Source organism: Macaca fascicularis, chromosome 7 (assembly GCF_037993035.2).
Source record: "Macaca fascicularis isolate 582-1 chromosome 7, T2T-MFA8v1.1".
NCBI classification, from domain to species: Eukaryota; Metazoa; Chordata; class Mammalia; order Primates; family Cercopithecidae; genus Macaca; species Macaca fascicularis.
In genome coordinates this window covers 17749440-17772931 of record NC_088381.1, presented here as the reverse complement: position 1 = coordinate 17772931, position 23492 = coordinate 17749440, and the positions used below count along the sequence as shown (strand labels likewise).

The 23492-nt window shown below is 45.6% G+C and overlaps 1 protein-coding gene across 1 annotated transcript in view; it reads left to right on the top strand.

Annotated features, from left to right (window-relative positions):
- EXD1 (exonuclease 3'-5' domain containing 1) overlaps window positions 1-23492 on the top strand; it is a 41459-nt gene that overhangs the window by 3891 nt on the left and 14076 nt on the right. Inside the window, exons 2-6 of the mRNA XM_005559234.5 lie at window positions 3071-3139; window positions 6424-6481; window positions 6783-6910; window positions 9986-10044; window positions 16357-16443. Of these exons, the coding sequence (XP_005559291.3) occupies window positions 3071-3139; window positions 6424-6481; window positions 6783-6910; window positions 9986-10044; window positions 16357-16443 (401 nt within the window). The remainder of the gene's footprint in view (window positions 1-3070; window positions 3140-6423; window positions 6482-6782; window positions 6911-9985; window positions 10045-16356; window positions 16444-23492) is intronic.

The window sequence follows — 23492 nt, the reverse complement described above, 5'->3', positions numbered from 1 at the left end:
CTCCAGCCTGGGCAACAGCACAAGACCCCATCTCTAAAAAAAAAATTTTCTTTTTTTTTAGAGATGGAGTCTCGGTCTGTTGCGAGGCTGGAGTGCAGTGGCTCAATCTTGTCTCACTGGAACCTCTGCCTCCCGAGTTCAAGCAATTCACCTGCCTCAGCCTCTTGAGTAGCTGGGACTATAGGCATGCACCACCACGCCCAGCTAATTTTTGTATTTTTGATAGAGACAGGATTTCACCATATTGGCCAGAATGGTCTCAATCTCTTGACCTTGTGATCCTTCCGCCTCAGCCTCCGAAGATGCTGGGATTATAGGCGTGAGCCACTGCATCTGGCAAAAAAAAAAAAAATTTAAATAAAAACTTAGTATCATAAATAGACAAATAGGTAGACAGGTATAATGGAGTGTGAGATCCTCTCTGATAGAAAGATGCAAAGGATGCTATAAAAACACAAATATTCAACTAATTTATATCTAGAAGTGCTTGAATTAGGACAGTGAAGTGATTTCCTAAAGGAGGAATTGGTGATGGAACTCCATCTGGTTGAGTAGGAGTTAACAATGGGAAAGGGGCTGGGCACTGTGGCTCATGCCTATAATCCTAGCACTTTGGGAGGGATCTCGACTCATTGCAACCTCTGCCTCCCAAGTTCAAGTGATTCTCCTGCCTTGGCCTCTGAATAGATGGGATTACAGGTGCATGGCACCACACTCGGCTAATTTTTATATTTTTTAGTAGAGATGGGGTTTCACCGTGTTGGCCAGGTCTCGAACTCCTGACCTCAGGTGATCTGCCTACCTTGGCCTCCCAAAAGGCTGGGATTACAGGCATGAGCCACCGAACCTGGCCCCTTTTGAAAATTCTTTTTTTTTTTTTTTTTTTTTTGAGATGGGGTCTCACTTTGTCGCCCGGTCTGGAGTGTAGTGGCGTGATCTCGGCTCACTGCAACCTCTGACACCGGGGTTCAAGCGATTCTCCTACCTCAGCCTCCCAAGTAGTTGGGATTACAGGCACCTGCTACTGCGCCTGGCTAATTTTTGATGTTTTAGTAGAGATGGGGTTTCACGCTCTTGGTCAGGCTGGTTTTGAACTCTTGACCTCATGATCCACCCGCCTTGGCCTCCCAAAGTGCTGGGATTACAGGCATGACCCACTGTGCCTGGCCTGAAAATTCTTTAGTAAGTTTGTTCTTAGTTGAAAATATGAGTGGAGCTGAGAAGAATAGTCCATGCGGGAGAAAAAATGAATGTCAGGGCAACTAAGAAGTGGGTATGATCATTCAAAGAGAAGGAAAAAGGATGAGGGACAAAGTGTTGGGGACCATCAGTGTATAAGGGGCAAGCAGAGGTGTAGAGACAGCTAGGGAGACTGGAAGGAGCAAATCAGGGAGCCACTGTAACAGGGATTATAAGAAAGTATATTTCCAGGCAGGGTGGCTCACATCTGTAATCCCACGACTTTTGGGAGGCTGAGGTAGGAGGATGGCTTGAGCCCAGGAGTTTGAATCTAGCCTGGGCAACATAGTAAGACCCAATCTCTACCAAAAAAAAGAATAGCCAGGCATGCTGGCACATGCCTGTTGTCCCAGCTACTCGGAAGGCTAAGGCAGGATTGCTTAAGCCCAGGTATTCGAGGCTGCAGCGAGCTAGGATTGTGCCACTGCACTCTAGCCTGTAAGACCGTCTCAATTAACAACAACAACAAAAAAACGTATTAAAATCCTGAGGCCTGTATTTAAATCCTGACTGTTTTTTGCTAGCAGTGGAACCTTGAGCTAGTTATTCAACCTTGCTGAGCCTCAGAGTCCTCCATAATTGAGACAATGAAATTCTTATTATGTTACTAGAAAATTGAATATAGGGAAATAGCATGATGCCTGGCTCAGAGTGCGTGCTCAATATGGTAGCTCTAGGTAATTAGTAGGAAAAGAACTAAACACGGTGTCCTGTAACTAAAGAAGAAAGAAGAGAAGGCTGGGCATGGTGGCTCACACCTGTAATCCCAGTACTTTGGGAGGTTGAGATGGGAGGATCACTTGAGGCCAGGAGTTAAAAAGAAAGGAGAGAACAGTATTGCCAAAGGTTGCAGGAAAGTCAAGGAAGATAAGGTTGCAAAACATTTTTTTGGATTTGACAAATAAGTAGTTGGTGATCTTTGACCCTGGTAGGAATATATTCAGTGCAATAGTGAGGGCGGAACTCAGTTATTTGGATTGCTGAGAGGTGTGGAAAAAGACCGCTGCTATGAATACTTCCATCTAGGAAAATGACAGCACATTGTGGACATGGCATCTAACCTTCTCCTAACTTCCTTATCTCCTCATAGGAGAACCAGGATTTGGATCATTGTCCTCGATGATACTTTTGAGTGTGTAGCACTACATGAAGCAGGGTGTGGTCACTAGAAGTTGTGGGCTGCCTTGGCCGGGCGCGGTGACTCACACCTGTAATCCCAGCACTTTGGGAGGCTGAGGCGAGCGGATCACGAGGTCGGGAGATTGAGACCATCCTGGCTAACACGGTGAAACCCGTCTCTACTAAAAATATAAAACATGGTGGCTCACCTATAGTCTGAGCTACTCGGGAGGCTGAGGCAGGAGAATTGCTTGAACCCGGGAGGCAAGTGAGCCAAGATCGTGCGACTGCACTCCAGCCTGTGTGACAGAACGAGACTCAAAAAAAAAAATAAGTTGTGGGCTGCCTTAAATTTTTTTTCTGGAGTTAAGTGGAGTAAAAATAAATAGAAATATAATTAATAGACAGTCCTTAGCCCCAAAGGCCTTAGAATATTCTCAGGAGAATTTTAAATTCAGTGTACTATACTTTTTAGTTTCTCCTGGACCTTAATGGGGTTTCCCTTGTTTTTTTATACTACTTGTTTAAAGGCTGCAGCTTTGTCATTTATTATTGACTCTTCATTCCTTGGGGGAAGATTTGGAGATTTTTTTCGTGATTTTTTTTTTTAAATAAAACTCAGACTTGGGAAATTTTGAGAGGCATCATATTTTCTTAGAGTTTTAGGAAAATATTATTTTTTATTAACCGAATGAATTGTTTTCTGTAACAGTGAAGAATGTGGAGACAGGTCGAAGTGTCCCAGGAGTGCAGTTGTTTTTTGGGCATGAGATTGTGAATGGTGAGACCCCCATGTTCCTTGAATGCTGATACTGAGATTTCATTCCAATATTTGATATTGTCTTGCCTTTAATGTTGCGCTTATGAATTCTTAAAGTTGGTATTTGAGAATGGATCCTTCTTACTGCTTCTGTGGGTACTCTATGAGTAAGAGTCTTATAGAATTATAATCATTTTGGTTTTACAATGTCAGGTCTGCTGGTGATTATCACTATAGACTCGGACCAGCAGGCAGTTAGGAACGTGAACAGGAAGGGATTGTCTTGCTAAGCAAGCTGCTTAAAATTCACAGTCCGTTCACAATTCCTCATCCAAAACCTTGGGGCCAAATGTCCAGAATCAAGAATTTTTCTGGATTTTTGGAAAATGTAATGGAGTATACGCTGTTTATATTACATAACACCTCCAGAAAGTCGGGCAGTACTCTATAATCAACACATTTTTCCAGAGAAATTGGTGGACAGTCATACTAAGTGGAATAAAATCAGACTATAAGGCCGGGCACGGTGGCTCATGCCTGTAATCCCAGCACTTTGGGAGGCCGAGACGGGCGGATCACGAGGTCAGGAGATCGAGACCATCCTGGCTAACACGGTGAAACCCCGTCTCTACTAAAAATACAAAAAACTAGCCGGGCGAGGTGGCGGGCGCCTGTAGTCCCAGCTACTCGGGAGGCTGAGGCAGGAGAATGGCGTAAACCCGGGAAGTGGAACTTGCAGTGAGCTGAGATGCGGCCACTGCACTCCAGCCTGGGCGACAGAGCAGACTCCGTCTCAAAAAAAAAAAAAAAAAAAAAAAAAAATCGGACTGTAAATAGCTTATCAGGTCAAGTTTTGCCACCAAGAGTTACAACAAAATTTTGGTTTTCAGAGCTTTTCAGATTTTGGAATGGCAGGAAGCAGCCCTATTCTTTATTTCTGCTAACACAAACCATTTAGCAAGAGTAAGTACAATTGTTTGCCTGAAAGAGTAGCTGTAGAAGCTCATCAGTGTGCTTTATACATGTCAAGTAGGACAAGAGAAAGCAAGAACATTTCTTACTTTCAGGGACTCAGGAGCTTTGTGCTTCTGCCTTTTAAGGAGTACAGATCAGGAGCTGGATAGAAGGAGTGGAGGAATGAGCACTCTGGGACCTCTTAGGACTGTGCATCTCTCACTTTGGGGCAGATCTGAAGAAAGGAAAGGACTCCTGTAAATGAGAGTTTACTACTGCTTGAAAGATTGCTTTGCTTTGTGAGAAAACTAGAATTTAGGAGGAAACGAAAATCTCACCAAATTAATGACTGCCAATCCAGAGCCACTTCAGGGAATACAAGTCTGGACAGCTACCTATTTCTTTCTCATTGTGTATGCTGTCATGAACACTGTGTCCCTTGAATACGCTTTTATAATGGCAAGGATAGTGGTGGTAGTTGGAGTTCTTAATTGTGTTTTCACTATCGGCCTTTGCAGTGAAACAGAGCTCTGGATTGGAGCAAAGCTAGGCTGTGAATGGGTTTGTAGAGAGAAGTGAAGGAATCACTGCTATCGTCTCCCCAACTCAGGAGGCTGATGACTGACCAGCTTTATGATCTATATGCATGGAATTCATCACCTGCTAAATTCTTCTCCAGGATTTGGTCTTCGTTCATACTTTTTTTGAGACAGATTCTCAGTCTGTCACTCAGGCTGGAGTGCAGTGGTGCGAACTTGTCTCACTGCAACCTTTGCCCCTGGGGTTTCAAGCAATTCTCCTGCCTCATCCTCTCCAGGAGCTGGGATTACAGGCGTGTGCCACCAGACCCAGCTATTTTTTTTTTTTTGTATTTTTAGTAGAAACGGGGTTTCACCATGTTGGCCAGGTTGGTCTCAAACTCCTGACCTCAAATGATTCGCCCCCCTCGGCCTCCCAAAGTGATGAGATTACAGGCGTGAGCCACTGCACCTAGCCCAATTTTTGTATTTTTGTTTAGTAGAGGCACAGGGTTTCGTTATGTTGGCCAGGCTGGTCTCGAACTCCTGACCTCAGTTGATTTGCCTGCCTCAGCTTCCCTGAGTGCTGGGATTATAGGCTTTGTTCATAATTTTTAAGCTCTAAGGATAGTCATTTCTTTCTTTGTCCTGTGGCCCAATAAACCATGGAGGAGTCTTCCCCAAAGTACCTTGGATAAAAATTGTCAAGATGAAGGATAATAATGGCTAATCAGCATTTTTCAGTCAATTTTACCTTTTCTCTGCTCCAGATTCAGTATTTCTAGATAGTACAGAAAAAAGAGACTTTTGAAACATAGAGGCTTTTTGCTTGAAAAGTACCTAAATGAGGCCAGGTGTGGTGGCTCACACCTGTAATCCCAGCACTTTGGGTGGCTGAGGTGAGCGGATCACGAGGTCAAGAGATTGAGACCCATCCTGGCCAACATGGTGAAACCCCCTCTCTACCAAAAATACAAAAATTAGCTGTGCGTGGTGGCGTGCATGCCTATAGTCCCAGGCATGGGACTTGGGAGGCTGAGGCAGGAATATTGCTTGAACCTGGGAGGTGGAGGTTGCAGTCAGCCGAGATCGGACCCCTGCACTCCAACCCAGGTGACAGTACAAGACCTCGTCTCAGAAAAAAAAAAAAAAAAAAGGCCGGGCGCGGTGGCTCAAGCCTGTAATCCCAGCACTTTGGGAGGCCGAGACGGGCGGATCACAAGGTCAGGAGATCGAGACCATCCTGGCTAACACAGCGAAACCCCATCTCTACTAAAAACACAAAAAATTAGCCGGGCGAGGTGGCGGCACCTGTGGTCCCAGCTACTCGGGAGGCTGAGGCAGGAGAATGGCGGGAACCCGGGAGGCGGAGCTTGCAGTGAGCTGAGATCTGGCCACTGCACTCCAGCCTGGGCGACAGAGCGAGACTCCATCTCAAAAAAAAAAAAAAAAAAAAAAAGGGAAAACCCTCAAACAGCACACCATGTGCGGGAAGGTGCGTTAAGATTAGGATGAGTGGGAAAGAAATCTCTAGAGCTAATTTGACCACAAAGGTTCCCTAGAACAAAAAGGGTGAAGGGGATATATAGAAAGGTTCCTAATCATTCTAGATAACCAAGAAGCTTTGTAGGGATAGAATATTGAGAGTCTTTGGTACTTTAGATGATCTCTTCTGTTGTATTTATTGCTGGCCAGTAAAAGCCTCTGTGGACTAACATTTCATTTCCAACTATTGTTTGCAATACATGGTTAAACTGGGAGTGTGTGGGTAGTGGAGTAGTTGATTGATTTCTGATTGGAAACTCTGTTGGAAGCCATTTGGTTATTTTACAGTGGAACTACTAGATGAAGTGGAACAAGGCTCAGTGAGAGAAAAAGCATCTTCTGTTAGGTAAGATGGAATAATTTTCTTAATTATGATGTTTCCCAAATGTGCACATTAGGGTAGAAAGCCTTAACTCTAATTCACCAGCCGCTTAATTCCTTGGCATAAGGAAATAGAAATGAGAAGAAATATATAGGTGTTTTCTTCCATTGTTAGATAGCGTCCTCAAGTCAGTGTAATCAGTGGATAAATGGGTCCTCTAGTTAATGAAGGACCACTGTCCTTAATGTTAATGTGTGGCAAAATCTGTGTGTGGTGTCAATGACAAAGAACAAGTTCACCCAAATATTGTTTCTTGTAAGGATAGTCTAAATGCAGAAAGAACCCGGAAGGAGAAAATGAAGGTTGAAGACCTAAATGCATGTGAGCCTGCTTCTCCTGCCCCTGAAGCACCAACTACCTCTCTGCTGAATGACCTCAAGTACAGCCCATCAGGTGAGTATAGGGGCTCTGAATTTTTTCTTTTCTTTCTTTCTTTTTTTTTTTTTTGAGACGGAGTTTCACTCTTGTTGCCTAGGCTGCAGTGCAATAGCGTGATCTTGGCTCACTGCAGCCTCTGCCTCCTGGGTTCAAGCGATTATCCTGCCTCTGCCTCCCAAGTAGCTGGGATTACAGGCATGCGCCACCACGCCTGGCTAATTTTGTGTTTTTAGTAGAGACAGGGTTTTTCCATGTTGGTCAGGTTGGTCTCAAACTCCTGACCTCAGGTGATCCGCCCACCTCGGCCTGCTAAAGTGCTGGGATTACAGGTGTGAGCCACCGCGTCCGGCCGAGGCTCTGAATTTTCTAGGCTCTCTCTCTTTTTTTTTTTTGAATCAAGTCAGTCAAATTCAACTAGGCTCTCTTTACTGTTTAGAGTTGGTATAACCCTGAATCAAGATTCTCTACAGAATGCTCAACTGAGCCATTGCTTCTAGGTTCTGAATTAAGATAAAATATTGTGATTCATTTGTTTATTTAATAATTGAGTGCATACTGTGTGTGTACTCATTTATTGGGGTACACTCATTCATTGGGGATTCTGAAGTATGGTATCTCTTCCCTTATTGAGCAGCAAACACATGCTAAATAAGATAAATAAGTATGGCCGGGCGCGGTGGCTCACGCCTGTAATCCCAGCACTTTGGGAGGCCGAGGCGGGCGGATCAGGAGGTCAGGAGATCGAGACCATCCTGGCTAACACCGTGAAACCCCGTCTCTACTAAAAATACAAAAAATTAGCCGGGCGTGGTGGCAGGTGCCTGTAGTCCCAGCTACTTGGGAGGCTGAGGCAGGAGAATGGCGGGAACCCGGGAGGCGGAACTTGCAGTGAGCTGAGATCGTTCCACTGCACTCCAGCCTGGGTGACATAGCAAGACTCTGTCTCAAAAAAAAAAAAAAAAAAAAGATAAATAAGTAAAATATATACTATAATAGTGCCAAATACTAGGGAGGAAAAAAATGGAAGAGAAGTAGTATGTAGGGAGGGTGGTTTTGCAATTTTAGGGTGTCCAGGACAAGTCTTGCTGAAATGATAACATTTGCATAAAGGCCTGAAGGAGGTGAGGGATCAAGCTTTAGAGATATCTTGGGGAAATGTGCTTTAGGCTGAAAAAAAAAAAAATTACAAAGACACTGAGGTAGGAACATGCCAGGATCTTGAAGGAACAGCAAGGAGATCAGAGCAGCTGAAGCAGGGAGAGAAGCAGTAGATGAGATGGGACCGGTGAGTCAAAGAGGAGTTTGTAGAGCTTTGTGGGGACTTAAACTTTTTTTTTCTGGAGACAGAGTCTTGCTGTGTCCTCCAGGCTAGAGTGCAGTGGTGCGATCTTGGCTCACTGCAATCTCTACCTCCCATGTTCAAGTGATTCTCCTGCCTCAGCCTCCTCAGTAGCTGGGATTACAAGCATGTGCCACCACGCCTGGCTAACCTTTTTTTTTTTTTTTTTTTTTTTTTTTTTTGAGACAGAGTCTCGCTCTGTCGCCCAGGCTGGAGTGCAGTGGCGCAATCTCGGCTCACTGCAAGCTCCGCCTCCCGGGTTCACGCCATTCTCCTGCCTCAGCCTCCTGAGTAGCTGGGACTACAGGCGCCCGCCACCGCGCCCGGCTAATTTTTTGTATTTTTAGTAGAAACGGGGTTTCACCGTGGTCTCGATCTCCTGACCTTGTGATCCGCCCGCCTCGGCCTCCCAAAGTGCTGGGATTACAGGCGTGAGCCACCGCGCCCGGCATTCTTTTTTTTTTTTTTTTTTTTTTGAGATGGAGTCTTGCTCTGTCACCGAGATTGGAGTGCAGTGGCACGATCTTGGCTCACTGCAACCTTCACCTGCCAGGTACAAGCGATTCTCCTGCCTCATCCTCCCGAGTAGCTGGGACTGCAGGCGTGCCCACTGCGCCTGGCTAATTTTTGTATTTTTAGTAGAGATGGGGTTTCACCATGTTAGCCAGGCTGATCTCAAGCTCCTGACCTTGTGATATGCCCGCCTAAGCCTCCCCAAGTGCTGGATTACAGGCATGAGCCAGCGCGCCCAACTGGGACTTAAACTTTACCTTGAAATGAGAGGAGAAGCCATTGTGGCGTTTTGGGTTTTGTTTTATTTTGTTTTGTTTGTTTGTTTGTTTTTTTCATTAAAAACAAAACAGGGCCAGGCATAGTGGCTCATGCCTGTAATCCCAGCACTTAGGGAGGCCAAGGTGGGAGGACTGCTTGAAGCCAGGAGTTCAAGACCAGCCTGGGCACCATAGTGGAACCCTATCTCTATTTAAAAAAATAAGACTGGGCATGGTGGCTCATGCCTGTAATCCCAGCACTTCAGGGGGCTGAGGTGGGCGGATTGTGCAGACCGCCTGAGCCCAGAAGCTCAAGACCAGCGTGGGCAACATGGTGAAACCCCATCTCAATTTAAATAAAATATTAACAAATTTTGACTGGACGCAGTGGCTCACACCTGTAATCCCAGCACTTTGGGAGGTTGAGGCAGGTGGATCACCTGAGGTCAGGAGTTCAAGACCAGCCTGGCTAATGTGGCAAAACCCCGTCTCTACTAAAAATACAAAAATTAGCTGGGCTTGGTGGTGGGCGCCTGTAATCCCAGCTACTCAGGAGGCTGAGATGGGAGAATTGCTTGAAACCGGGAGGCAGAGGTTGCAGTGAGCCGAGATTGTGCCATTGTACGCCAGCCTGGGCAACAAGAGTGAAACTCTGTCTTAAAAAAAAAAAAAAAAAGTGTATGCCTTGAAGTATTCAAGATATAAACCTATGAGGAGGGAAACATTACTGGATTATCACAGGACATGTAAACAGTTCAGTTTGTAAGATTATCATTGGTGGGGTTTTTGTTTATTCTGATTTGACAAACAAGATGTTAATTAGTGTTCACTGTGTGATGGGCTAATGCAGGTGATAATGAAATAACATTAGACATTTGAGTTGCAATAGAGTAGGAATATATGAGTGTGGCCAAAATTAGTGGGAAAGCTATTCTGTTGCTGAGGAAGAGAAATATATCTAATGCGATCCTTGTCCTGTAGAGGAAGAGGAGGTGACATACACCGTCATTAATCAATTCCAGCAGAAGTTTGGTGCTGCAGTAAGTATTGTCCTCAATCATTACTAGTATTGCCTATATGTAGGTATCATGTCTGTGTCTCATAAATTTCTTTATTATAAGATTTTTGATTTTTTTTTCCTATTAATTCAACGTAGTATTTGGTGGCTGCTATATGCCAGGCACTGTTCTGAGATCTGGAGTAAAACCATAATTAAGACAAAGTTCCAGCCCTCCAGGAGCTTATATTCTAATGCAAGACAATAAACAAACGCTTATATTTTAGGTGGCAGTAAGTGCTGGGAATAAAAATAAAGCATGTTATGGGGACTAGAGTGACAAGGAGGTCCTATTTTATGTGGGATAGACAGAGAAAACATCTCTAAGCAGGTGACATTAGAACAAAGACTTGAGTAAGTAAGGGAACCATGTAGATATCAAAGTGGAGAACTTAAAGGCTGGACGCTGTGGATCACATCTGTAATCCCAGCACTTTGGGAGGCTGAGGCAGGCGGATCATGAGGTCAAGAGATAGAGACCATCCTGGCTAACACGGTGAAACCCCGTCTCTACTGAAAATACAAAAAACTAGCCAGGCGTGGTGGCAGGCGCCTGTAGTCCCAGCTACTCAGGAGGCTGAGGCAGGAAAATGGCATGAACCTGGGAGGCGGAGCTTGCAGTGAGCTGAGATCGCGCCACTGCACTCCAGCCTGGGGGACAGAGCGAGACTCCGTCTCAAAAAAAAAAAAAAAGTGAAGAACTTAAAAGTGGAATTAGCAAGCACAAAGGCCCTGAGGCTGAAATATTCCTAGCTTGTGTGGATGAACAGCAGGGAGGTCAGTGTGACAGGACCACAGTGAAGAAGAATGGTAGGGGATGGAAGAGGGCAGGAGGCAGTTCACTTAGGGCTTTCTAGACATTGTAAACATTTTGAGTTTGACTTGAGTTAGATGGAAAGCCATTGGCAGTTTCAGAGAAGAGTCAGAATTTTTTATTTATGTTTTTTTTTGAGATGGAGTCTCGCCCTGTGGCCCAGGCTGGAGTTCGGTGGGACAATCTTGGCTCACCTCGACCTCCGCCTCCCAGGTTCAAGCAATTCTTCTGGCTCAGCCTCCCAAGAAGCTGGGATTACAGGCATGCACTAGCACGCCCAGCTAATTTTTGTATTCTTAGTAGTAGAGATGGGGTTTTGCCATGTTGGCCAGGCTGGTCTCAAACTCCTGACCTCAGGTGATCCGCCTGTCTCAGCCTCCCAAAGTGCTGGGATTACAGGCATGAGCCACTACACCTGGCCCATGGATGCATTTTTTTTTTTTTTTTTTTTTTTTTTTTTTTTTTGAGACGGAGTCTCACTCTGTCGCCTGGGCTGGAGTGCAGTGGCCGGATCTCAGCTCACTGCAAGCTCCGCCTCCCGGGTTTATGCCATTCTCCTGCCTCAGCCTCCTGAGTAGGTGGGACTACAGGCGCCCACCACCTTGCCCGGCCAGTTTTTTGCATTTTTTAGTAGAGACGGGGTTTCACCATGTTAGCCAGGATGGTCTCAATCTCCTGACCTCGTGATCCACCCGTCTCGGCCTCCCAAAGTGCTGGGATTACAGGCTTAAGCCACCGCACCCGGCCTATGGATGCATTCTTAAAATGAGAGTTAGCTATCAACAGGTTATTTTTTAAGTCTGAACTGAAGATTTTTATAAAAAAAAATAGTATTATTGAGATATGATCCACGTGCCATACAATTTATTTAGTTAAAATGTACAACTCACTTGCTTTTAGTATATTCACAGAGTTGTACATAAAGCAACATAATAAATTTTAGAATATTTTCAATATACCAGAAAGAAACCTCACACCCCTTATCCACCACTCCTAATCACTCCTCAGCCCCTGGCAACCACTAAAACTGCCTGGCCAACATGGCGAAACCCCATTTCTACTAAAAATACAAAAATTAGCTGGGTGTGGTGGCAGGTACTTGTAATCCCAGCTACTGCGGAGTCTGAGAGGGAGGAGGTGGAGGTTATAGTGAGCTGAGATCATGCCACTGTACTCCAGCCTGGGAGACAGTGAGACTCTGTCTCAAAAAACAACAAACAAAACAGGCCGGGCACGGTGGCTCGCGCCTGTAATCCCAGCACTTTGGGAGGCCAAGATGGGTGAATCACGAGGTCAGGAGTTCAAGACCAGCCTGACCAACATGGTGAAACTGTCTCTACTAAATACACAAAAATTGGCTGGGTGTGGTGGTGCGCGCCTGTATTCCCAGCTACTCAGGAGACTGAGGCAGGAGAATTGCTTGAATCCAGGAGGCGGAGGTTGCAGTGAGCCGAGATCACGCCACTGCACTCCAGCCTGGGTGACAGAGTGAGACTCTATCTCAAAAAAATAAATAAATAAATAAAAATAAGTAAATAAATAAATAAAATAATAAAATATGTAGTTGTTTTGACAGGCTTTGTTTATTTAGCATAATGCTTTCAAGGTTCATCCACATTGTAGCTTATATGAGTATTTCACTTATTTTTATTGCCAAATAATATTCCTTATAAATTAAAACAAATTTTTTTTTGAGACAGGGTCTTTCTGTGTCACCCAGGTTGGAGTACAGTGGCATGATCACAGTTCACTGCAGCCTGGACCTCCTGGGCTCAAGCAGTCCTCCCACCTTAGCCTCGCAAGTAGTTGGGACTACAGGCATGTGCCACAACATTTGGCTAATTCTTTTATATTTTTTGTAGAGACAACGTCTCCTTATGTTGCCTAGGCTGGTCTCAAACTATTGGGCTCAAGCAATCCACCTGCCCCGGCTTCCCAAAGTGCTGGGATTACAAGCATGAGACACCACAGCCAGCCACCAAATCATATTCTATTCTATGAATATACTACATTTTATTTATCCATTCACCATTTGATGGACATTTGGGTTGTTTCTTCTTTTTGGTTATTGTGAATAATGCTACTATGAACATTCATGGACAAGTTTTTGTGTGGATGATTTTATTTCTCTTGGGTAGTTACCTAGGAGTGAAATTGCTAGATCATATGGTAACTCTGTGTTTAACTTTTTTGAGGAATGGCCAGACTTTTTTCCAAAGCTGTTGTACCATTTTACATTTCTACCAGCAGTCTGTGAGGGTTCCAATTTCTTTACATCCTTGCCAACACTTATCTGTAATTTTGAGTATAGCCATCCTAGTGGGTATGAAGTGGTATCTTATTGTGGTTTTGATTTGCATTTCTGTGATGGCTAATGATGTTGAACATTTCCATGAGCTTACTAGCCATTTGTATAACTTCTTTGGAGAAACATCTATTTAGATCATTTGCCTTTTTTTTTTGAGACAGAGTCTTGCTTGGTAGCCCAGGCTGGAGTGCAGTGGCATGATCTTGGCTCACTGCAACCTCTACCTCCTAGGATCTCAAGCAATCCTCCCACCTCAGCCTCCTGAGTAACTTGGACTATAGGCATGTACCACCATGCCCAGCTCTTTTTTTTTTTTTTTTTTTTTGAGAGATGAGGTCTTGCTATGTTCCCCAAGCTGGTCTTGAACTCCTGGACTCAAGCAGTCTGTCTTCCTCAGCCTCCCAAAGTACTGGGATAACAGGCGTGAGCCACTGCACCCAGCCTTAATTTTTATATTTTGTGTAGAGACAGTTTCTCACTATGTTGCCCAGGCTGGTCTCAAACTCCTGGGCTCAAGCAATCTGTCCTCCTCAGCCTCCCTCAGTGCTGGGATTACAGGCATGAGCCACCGTGCCCAAACCTTTTCCTATTTTTTAATTGAGTTGTAATAATTATTTTTATCATTGAGTTGTAAGAATTATTTATGTATCAACAGATTATTTAAAGGGTCCATGATAACAATAAGAAAAAAATGAGGGTAAGAATTGTGGCCAGGCATGGTGGCTCACTCTTGTAATACCAGCACTTTTGGAGGCCAAGGCAGGCAGATCACTTGAGCCCAGGAATTAGAGACCAGCCTGGCAACAAGGCAAAACCCACCTCTACAAAAAATACAAAAAATTAGCTGGGCATGGTGGCACAGGTCTGTAGTTCCAGCTGCCTGGGAGGCTGAGATGAGAGGATCAGCTGAGCCCGGGGGGTCGAGGCTGCAGGAAGCTAAAGTAGGAGGATAACTTGAGCCCAGGAGTTCATGCCGCAGTGAGCTATGATCTGCACTCCAGCCTGGAGGACAGCGTGAGACTGTCTCAAACAAAACAAAACAAAAACCAAAATAAAGCTTTTGCTCTGGAAGTTTGAAGAGGTAATTAGGAATTCTCATCAATAGAGAATGCAGCTTTTGTTGCCAGTTCTGCAGCCATCTTTATTTGATTGGGGATGAAGCTGAAATTCAGTGCCATTTTCTCATCATTGATGAGAGATACTCAGAATTTAGAACACTTTATGCTCTCTAAAGGGAGATATGTTGCTAGTGTAAATTACTATGCCTTTCTATTATTGAATAATTTACCTATAAAACGGGGAGAATCTTGTATCACGTAAAAGTTTTTATGAATGACGGATTAAGGATTATAGAATTATATAATGAAATAGGATAAGATTATAGATAATCAAAGAACAAGAATGTGTACCTGGGGTACCATTATTTTGTTTTTTTGTGGTTTTTTTTTTTTTTTTTTTGAAACGGAGTCTTTCTCTGTCGCCCACGCTGGAGTGCAGTGGCCCGATCTCAGCTCACTGCAAGCTCCGCCTCCCGGGTTCACGCCATTCTCCTGCCTCAGCCTCCCGAGTAGCTGGGACTACGGGCACCCGCCAACACGCCTGGTTAGTTTTTTTTTTTGTATTTTTTAGTAGAGATGGGGTTTCACCAGGTTAGCCAGGATGGTCTCGATCTCCTGACCTCATGATCCACCCATCTCGGCCTCCCAAAGTGCTGGGATTACAGGCTTGAGCCACCGTGCCCAGCCTTTTTTTTTTTTTTTTTTTTTTTTTTTTAACACAGGCTGAAGTGCATCATCATGGCTCACTGCAGCCTCAGCCTCCCAGGCTCAAGCAATCCTCCCACTTCAGCCTCCCGAGTAGCTGGGGCTACACTACAAGTGTGAACCATCATGCCTGGATAATTTTTTGTATTTTTTGTAGAGACGCTGCTTTGCCCAGGCTGATCTCAAACCCTTGGGGTCAAGCGATCCTCCTGCCTCAGCCTCCCAAAGTGCTCGTATTACAGGCATGAGTCACTGTGCCTGGCCACTGTTTCAGTTTTGAGTAATTCAGTGAATCCGTGGCTTTAAGAGACCTGAAGAGTCCTTGTTTCCGTCTTTCTGAGCAGTGGATACTCTGAGACTTAGCCACCACATATATTCCTTTCAGATATGGTAAATTGCCCTGTGTTAGGGCATGCCATAGTTTGCATGATGAATCTTGTCTTAAAGATTATAATTTTGGGCCGGGCGCAGTGGCTCAAGCCTGTAATCCCAGCACTTTGGGAGGCCGAGATGGGCGGATCACGAGGTCAGCAGATCGAGACCATCCTGGCTAACACGGTGAAACCCCGTCTCTACTAAAAAATACACACACAAAAAAAAAACTAGCCGGGCGAGGTGGCAGGCGCCTGTAGTCCCGGCTACTGGGGAGGCTGAGGCAGGAGAATGGCGGGAACCCAGGAGGTGGAGCTTGCAGTGAGCTGAGATCCGGCCACAGCACTCCAGCCTGGGCGACAGAGCGAGACTCCGTCTCAAAAAAAAAAAAAAAAAAAAAAAAAAGATTATAATTTTGGTCCAGGTTTGGTGGCTCACACCTGTAATCCCAGCACTTTGGGAGGCCAAGGCGGGTGGATCACTTGAGGTCAGGAATTTGAGACCAGCCTGACCAACATAGTGACACTCTGTCACTCCTAAAAATACAAAATTAGCTGGGTGTGTTGGTGCATGCCTGTAATCCCAGCTATTTGGGAGGTTGAGGGAAAAGAATCACTTGAACCCGAGAGGTGGAGGTTGCAGTGAGCCAAGATCACGCCATTGCACTCCAGCCTGGGCAACAAGAGTGAAACTCTGTCTCAATTAAAAAAATAAAAACAGATTATGAGTCTTTCTCTGTAGCATCAGTGGTAACAAAAAGTGTCTGAGTTTTCAACTCTTATTGTCATTTGGGGTCTGAGTGATTTATTTTCCAGCTGTGGAATACTTTTGCTAAAACAAAAAAAAAGAATCAGAAGTATTCAGTGCTGATTTATGTGTGTATGTAAAACATACTGTTTTGGATTAATCAAATTTTGTGAGTTTAACAAAGATGATGCACTTTGTTTACTGCTGACGATTGTACTTGTGCCAATAATGATGTTATCATGCCAACATTTATTCCCTGAAACTTTTTCCTTTCCTTCTTTTTCTTACCAGATACTCCATATCAAGAAGCAGAATGTCCTGAGTGTGGCAGCAGAAGGAGCGAATGTGTGTCGCCATGGCAAACTGTGCTGGCTGCAGGTCAAAGATTTTTGAAAACTTTTTGTTTTGAAGTAATTATAGAGCCACTGGTAGATTTTTTCTTTCTTTCTTTTTGAAAACTGTATTTTAGAGGTGGGGTCTCACTCTGTCACCCAGGCCACAGTGCAGATCAGAGCTCACTGCAGCATTGAACTCCTGGGCTCATGCTGTCTATCCTGTCACTTTAGCCTCCTGAGTAGCTGGGACTACAGATGAGTGTCACCACACCCAGCCTTGTTTTTTTGAGATGGGGTCTTGCTGTGTTGCCCAGGCTGATCTCAAACTCCTGGCCTCATGTAATCCTCTTGCCTTAGACCCCCTAGTCACTGGGATTACAGGGATAGGCCACTGCACCTGGCTCACTGGTAGATTTATTAATTGTTTTCTTTCTGTCACCCTAGTGTCATTGTTGCATAACTTGTTGGAATGTTCTTCCTTCTCCTGGTACTCAATTTATTCTTTTCAAAAGGAAAGAGCTTCTGTCTCCTGTAAGGAGAATCTATGAGATTCTTTTTTTTTTTTTTTTAAAGCTCAGTGGCAAGAATAGGTTCACTGTTAAACCGTCAGTGCTGTCTCTCAGGCTCTGCTGGAGGTCCTTCCCAGTTCTGTTCTGTCACCTTCGTTCTATGAAGAGTGTTGTCTCTTTTCATTCTGAGGTGGTAGCTTTCCAGAGCAGGTTTCTCACCACATCATTTTAGTTTCCCTGGACCTGGAAGATATCAAATGAGAGTCTCTATTATCATTACTATTATTATTATTTATTATTGTTATTATTATTATTTTGAGACAAAGTCTTGCTCTGTCATCCAGGCTGGGGTGCAATCTTGGCCCGTTGCAACCTCCGCCTCCTGCGTTCAAGTGATTCTCCTGCCTCAGCCTCCTGGGTAGCTGGGATTATAGGGATGTGCCACCACACCTGGCTAATTTTTGTGTTTTTAGTAGAGACGGGGTTTCACCACGTTGGCCAGGCTGGTCACAAACTCCTGATCTCAAGTGATCCGCCCACCTTGGCCTCCCAAAGTGCTAAGATTACAGGCATGAGCCACCACCCTGGCCAATATTTTTTAAAAGTTCATAGTTAGCCTTGAAGAATAGCTAGAGGATAGATAGCCTTTGGGTCCCTCTTCCTTTACTTTTTTTGTTTTTTTTTCCAGAGATGAGGTCTTCCTATGTTGTCCAGGCTGGTCTCAAACTCCTGGTCTCAAGCGATCCTTCTGAGTCAGCCTTACTGCAAAGTGCTGAGGTTACAGGCTTGAGCCACTGCAGCTAGCCAAGCTTAGCTTTTAGATGACGAGGTTTGAATTAGCAGCACAATACAAATTACTTAAAACAACCCAAAACTTCCATCTACCAAAACAAAAGAGAGTAGTCTTCCTGGTAACACAGGTCTGGGCAGTTCTAGGTTATTTCCTAAATTGTCCCTTTTGGTTTCTGGGTATCAGAGGAACATGCAGTTGGCTATAGGTGTCCTTTTTCTTTTTCTTTTTTTTTTTTTTCCTTTTTCTTTTTTTTCCTTTCTTTCTTTGTTGTTGTTTTTTTTTTTTTTTTTTTTTTTTTTTTTTTTTTTTTTTTTGAGACAGGGTCTTGCTGTGTTGCATGGGCTGGAATGCAGTGACACAATCTTGACTCACTACAACCTCCGCCTCCCAGGTTCAAGCGATTCTAGTGCCTCAGCCTCCTGAGTAGCTGGGATTACAGGCATGAGCCATCATGCCTGGCTAATTTTTGTCTTTTTAGTGGAGACGGGGTTTCACCATGTTGGCCAGGCTGGTCTCCAATTCCTGGCCTAAGGTGATCTGCCCACCTCAACCTCGCAGATTGCTGGGATTACAGGTGTGAGCCACTGTGCCTGGCCTACAGCTGTCCTCTCTGCAACTGGAAGCAAATTAATGGACACGTTTTCCCCAACCAGATCCCTGGGCTTGTGTGTTTAATTTTTTAAATAAAAGTATCGCGTGCACTTGTATTAAAAGCAAAAAATAAAAATAAAACTTATGAGAGAAAAAAAATCTCCACTCCATTTCAGAGGCACTCCTTTTTTTTTTTTGGGGGGGGGGATGGAATTTTGCTTTTGTTGCCCAGGCTGGAGTGCAGTGGCGCGATCTAGGCTCACCACAACCTTTGCCTCCCAGGTTCAAGCAATTCTCCTGCCTCAGCCTCCCGAGTAGCTGAGATTCCAGGCATGCGCTACCACACCCGGCTAATGTATTTTTAGTAGAGATGGGGTTTCTCCATGTTGGTCAGGCTGGTCTCGAACTCCCGACCTCAGGTGATCTGCCCACCTCGGCTTCCCAAAGTGCTGGCATTACAGGCATGAGCCACTGCACCTGGCCAGAGGCACTACTTGTTTTTGAGATGGAGTTTTGCTCTGTCGCCCAGGCTAGAGTGCAGTGGCACAATCTCAGTTCACTGCAACCTCTGCCTCCTGGGTTCAAGCAATTCTCCTGCCTCAGCCTCCCAAGTAGCTGGGACTACAGGCGCCCGCCACCACGCCTGGTTAATTTTTGTATTTTTAGTAAAGAGGGGGGTTTCACCACGTTGGCCAGGCTCGTCTCGAACTCCTGACCTTGTGATCCGCCTGTCTCGGCCTCCCAAAGTTCTGGGATTACAGGCATGAGCCACCACGCCCAGCCCAGAGGCACTACTTTTTTTTTTTTTTTTTTTTTTTTTTTTTTTTGAGACGGAGTCTCGCTCTGTTGCCCAGGCTGGAGTGCAGTGGCTGCATCTCAGCTCACTGCAACCTCCGCCTCCCGGGTCTATGCCATTCTCCTGCCTCAGCCTCCCGAGTAGCTGGGACTACAGGCGCCCGCCACCTCACCCGGCTAGTTTTTTGTATTTTTTAGTAGAGACGGGGTTTCACCGTATTTAGCCAGGCTGGTCTCGATCTCCTGACCTTGTGATCCGCCCGTCTCGGCCTCCCAAAGTGCTGGGATTACAGGCTTGAGCCACCGCGCCCGGCCTACTTTTTTTTTTTTTTTAAAGAGTTGACTAGGCCAGGCACCGTGGCTATTCACCGTGGCAAGGTATGGGGGAAGGGGTGTGCCACCCACGCCCCCAGGAACCTGCCCCTGCTCAGCTATCCAGAGGCCCTGTGAATTTAGGCCTTTTCTTTTTTTTTTTGGACAGACTCTTTAAAATTAATAAAAGAAAAAAAAGGGGCCAGACATGGTGGTACACACCTGTAATCCCAGCACTTTGGGAGGCTGAGACAGGTGGATCACTTGTTTCGAAGAATTCAAGACCAGCCTTGGTAACATAAGGAGACCCCATTGCCATATTAAAGAAAAATTTTGGCTGGGCGTGGTTGCTCACGCATGTAATCCCAGGGAGGCCAAGGCAGGTGGATCACCTGAGGTCAGGAGTTCACGACCAGCCTGGCCAACGTGGTGAAATCCCGTCTCTACTAAAAATACAAAATTAGCTGGGTGTGGTGGCGCGCGCCTGTAATCCCAGCTACTTGGGAGACTGAGGCAGGAGAATTGCTCCTAGGAGATGGAGGTTGCAGTCAGCGAGATCACGCCATTGCACTTCAGCCTGGGCAACAGATTGAAACTCCATCTCCAAAAAAAAAGTGGTGGCTCACGCCTGTAATCCCAGTACTTTGGGAGGCCTAGGTGAGTGGATCACCAAACCTAGTCTCTACTAAAAATACAACAAATTACCTGGGCATGGTGGCAGGCACCTGTAATTGCAGCTACTTAGGAGGCTGAGGCAGGAGAATCGCTTGAACCAGGGAGGCAGAGGTTGCAGTGAGCTGAGATTGTGCCATTGCACTCCAGCCTGGGCAACAAGAGCGAAACTCCATCTCAAAAGAAGAAGTTTTGTTTTAATTAAAAAAGAAAAAGAGAGTCTATCTCTATCACCTAGGCTAGAGTTCAGTGGTACAAACACGGCTTACTGCAACCTGGAGCTCCTAGGCTCAAGTGATCCTCCCACCTCAGCCTCCCGAGTAGCTGGGATCACAGGTGCACCACCATGCTCAGCTGATTTTTAAATTTTTTGTACAGATGTGGTCTTCGTAAGTTTTCCAGGTGGTCTTGAACTCCTGGGTTCAAGAGATCCTCCTACCTTGGCCTCCCAAAGTAGTTATGATTACAGGCGTGAACCACCTTGCCCAGCCTCCCTTTGGGGTTTTTAATGGAGGCATCATTATGTAGGCATAATTGATTAAGTCATTGGCCATTTGTGATCAACTTAACCTTCAGCCCCTTTCTCCTCCCTTGAAGTTGGGTAGTGGGATGAAAGTCCCAGCCCTCTAATCATGCGTTTGTCTTTCCTATGACCAGTACCCATCCTGAAACTCTAGGAGCATCTAGGAGCCCCCAGCCTCCAGTCATCCCATTAATACACAAAAAACATTCATCACTCACTTTCAAGATTCCAAGGGTTTTAGGAGCTATATTTCAGGAAACCAGAAGGAAGACCAAATATTTAGTTCATAATTAGAATGCCATAGATGAGACTGGTAAACTAACTTCCTTCCTTCCTTCCTTCCTTCCTTCCTTCCTTCCTTCCTTCCTTCCTTCCTTCCTTCCTTCCTTCCTTCCTTCCTTCTTTCGTTGCCTCCCTCCCTCCCTCCCTCCCTCCCTCCTTCCTTCCTTCCTTCCTTCCTTCCTTTCTTTCTTTCATTTTTATATATTTATTTTGAGACAAAGTCTTGCTCTTGTCCCCCAGGCTGGAGTGCGATGGCGCGATCTCGGCTCATTACAACCTCCGCCTCCTGGGTTCAAGCGATTCTCCTGCCTCACCCCACCGAGTAGCTGAGATTACAGGCGCTTGCCACCACACCTGGCTAATTTTTTTGCGTGTGTGTGTGTGTGTGTTTTTAGTAGAGGTGGGGTTTCACCATGTTGGCCAGGCTGGTCTAGAACTCTTGACCTCAGGTGATCCACCCGCCTCGGCCTCCCAAAGTGCTGGGATTACAGGCATGAGCCACTGTGCCTGGCCGAGACTGGTCAAATATTAAAGTTGAAATTGTAACAGGTGAAAGTCTCAGCCATGGTGGCTCAGGCCTGTAATCCCAACACTTTGGGAGGCTGAGGCAGGCAGATCACCTGAGGTCAGTAGTTCGCCATCAGCCTGGCCAACATGGTGAAACCCCGTCTCTACTAATAATTCAAAAATGAGCTGGGTGTGGTGGTGGGTGCCTGGAATCCCAGCAACTCGGGAGGCTAGGGCAGGAGAACCACTTGAACCCCGGAGGCGGAGGTTGCAATGAGCCCAGATTGCGCTACTGCACTCCAGCCTGGGCGACAGAGCAAGAGTCTGCCTCAAAAAATAAAAAAATAAAAATAAATAAATAAATAAATAAATAAAATTAGCCGAGCATAGTGACATGCGCCTGTGGTTCCAGCTACTTGGGAGACTGAGGCCAGAGAATCACCTGGGAGGCGGAGGAGGCTGCAGTGAGCCATGACTGCACCACTGCACTCCACTCTAGCCTGGGTGACAGCAAGACCCCGTCTCAAAAAAAAAAAAAAAAGGCCGGGCGCGGTGGCTCAAGCCTGTAATCCCAGCACTTTGGGAGGCCAAGATGGGCGGATCACGAGGTCAGGAGATTGAGACCATCCTGGCGAACACGGTGAAACCCCGTCTCTACTAAAAAATACAAAAAACTAGCCGGGCAAGGTGGTGGGCGCCTGTAGTCCCAGCTACTCGGGAGGCTGAGGCAGGAAAATGGCGTAAACCCGGGAGGCAAAGCTTGCAGTGAGCTGAGATCCGGCCACTGCACCCCAGCCTGGGCGACCGAGTGAGACTCTATCTCAAAAAAAAAAAAAAAAAAAAAAGGCAGGCACAGTGTCTCACGCCTGTAATCCCAGCACTTTGGGAAGCTGACGGGGGTGGATCACCTGAGGTCAGGAGTTCAAGATCAGCCTGACCAACATAGTGAAATCCTGTCTCTACTAAAATATACAAAAAATTAGCCAGATGTGGTGGCGGGTCCCTGTAATCCCAGCTACTCAGGAGGCAGGAGAATTGCTTGAACTTGGGAGGCGGAGGTTGCAGTGAGCCAAGATCACGCCCTTGCACTCCAGCCTGGGCAACAAGAGCGAAACTCTGTCTCAAAAAAAAAAAAAAAAAAAGGGAACGTCTCTTTCACCAGCTTGTCCTTTTCTTTCCTTTTGAAAATCACAGTGATTATGTCTTACTTTTTTTTACTTAAGAGCAAATTATACCTGTTTTCTCTAAGAATCAAGTACCTATCATTGGCCAGGCTTGGTGGCTCACGCCTGTAATCCCAGCACTTTGGGAGGCTGAGACGGGCAGATCATGATGTCAGGTGATCGAGACCATCCTGGCTAACATGGTGAAACCTCGTCTCTACTAAAAATACAAAAAAAAAAAAAAAAAATTAGCCTGGCATGGTGGCAGGCACCTGTAGTCCCAGCTACTTGGGAGGCTGAGGCAAGAGAATGGCGTGAACCTGGGCAGTGGAGGTTGCAGTGAGCCGAGATCGCATCACTGCACTCCAGGCTGGGCAACAGAGCGAGACTCCATCTCAAAAAACAAAAAAAAAGAAAAAAGAAAATCACAGTGATTGTGTCTTACTTTTTTTACTTAAGAACAAATTTTACCTGTTTTCTCTAAGAATCAAGTACCTATCATTTAAAAGTGAAGATGTGGTGGGGTATGGTGGCTCACGCCTATAATCCCAGCATTTTGGGAGGCCAAGGCAGGCAGATTGCTTTAGCCTAGGAGTTTGAAACCAGCCTGGGCAACATGGCAAAGCCCAGTCTCTACAAAAAATACAAAAATTAGCTGAGTGTGGTGGTGGACGCCTGTAATCCAGGTACTTGGGAGGCTGAGGTGGGAGAATCACAAGAGCCTGGGTGGTGGAGGTTGCAGTGAGCCAAGATCACGCCACTGTCATCCAGCCTGGGTGACGGAGCAAGGCCCTGTCTCAAAAAAGATAAAGTTTTGGGAGGCTGATGCTGGTGGATCATTTGAGGTCAGGAGTTTGAGACCAGCCTGGCCAACATGGTGAAACCCCATCTCTACAAAAAATACAAAAATTGGCCAGGTGCAGGGGCTCACGCCTGTAATCCCAG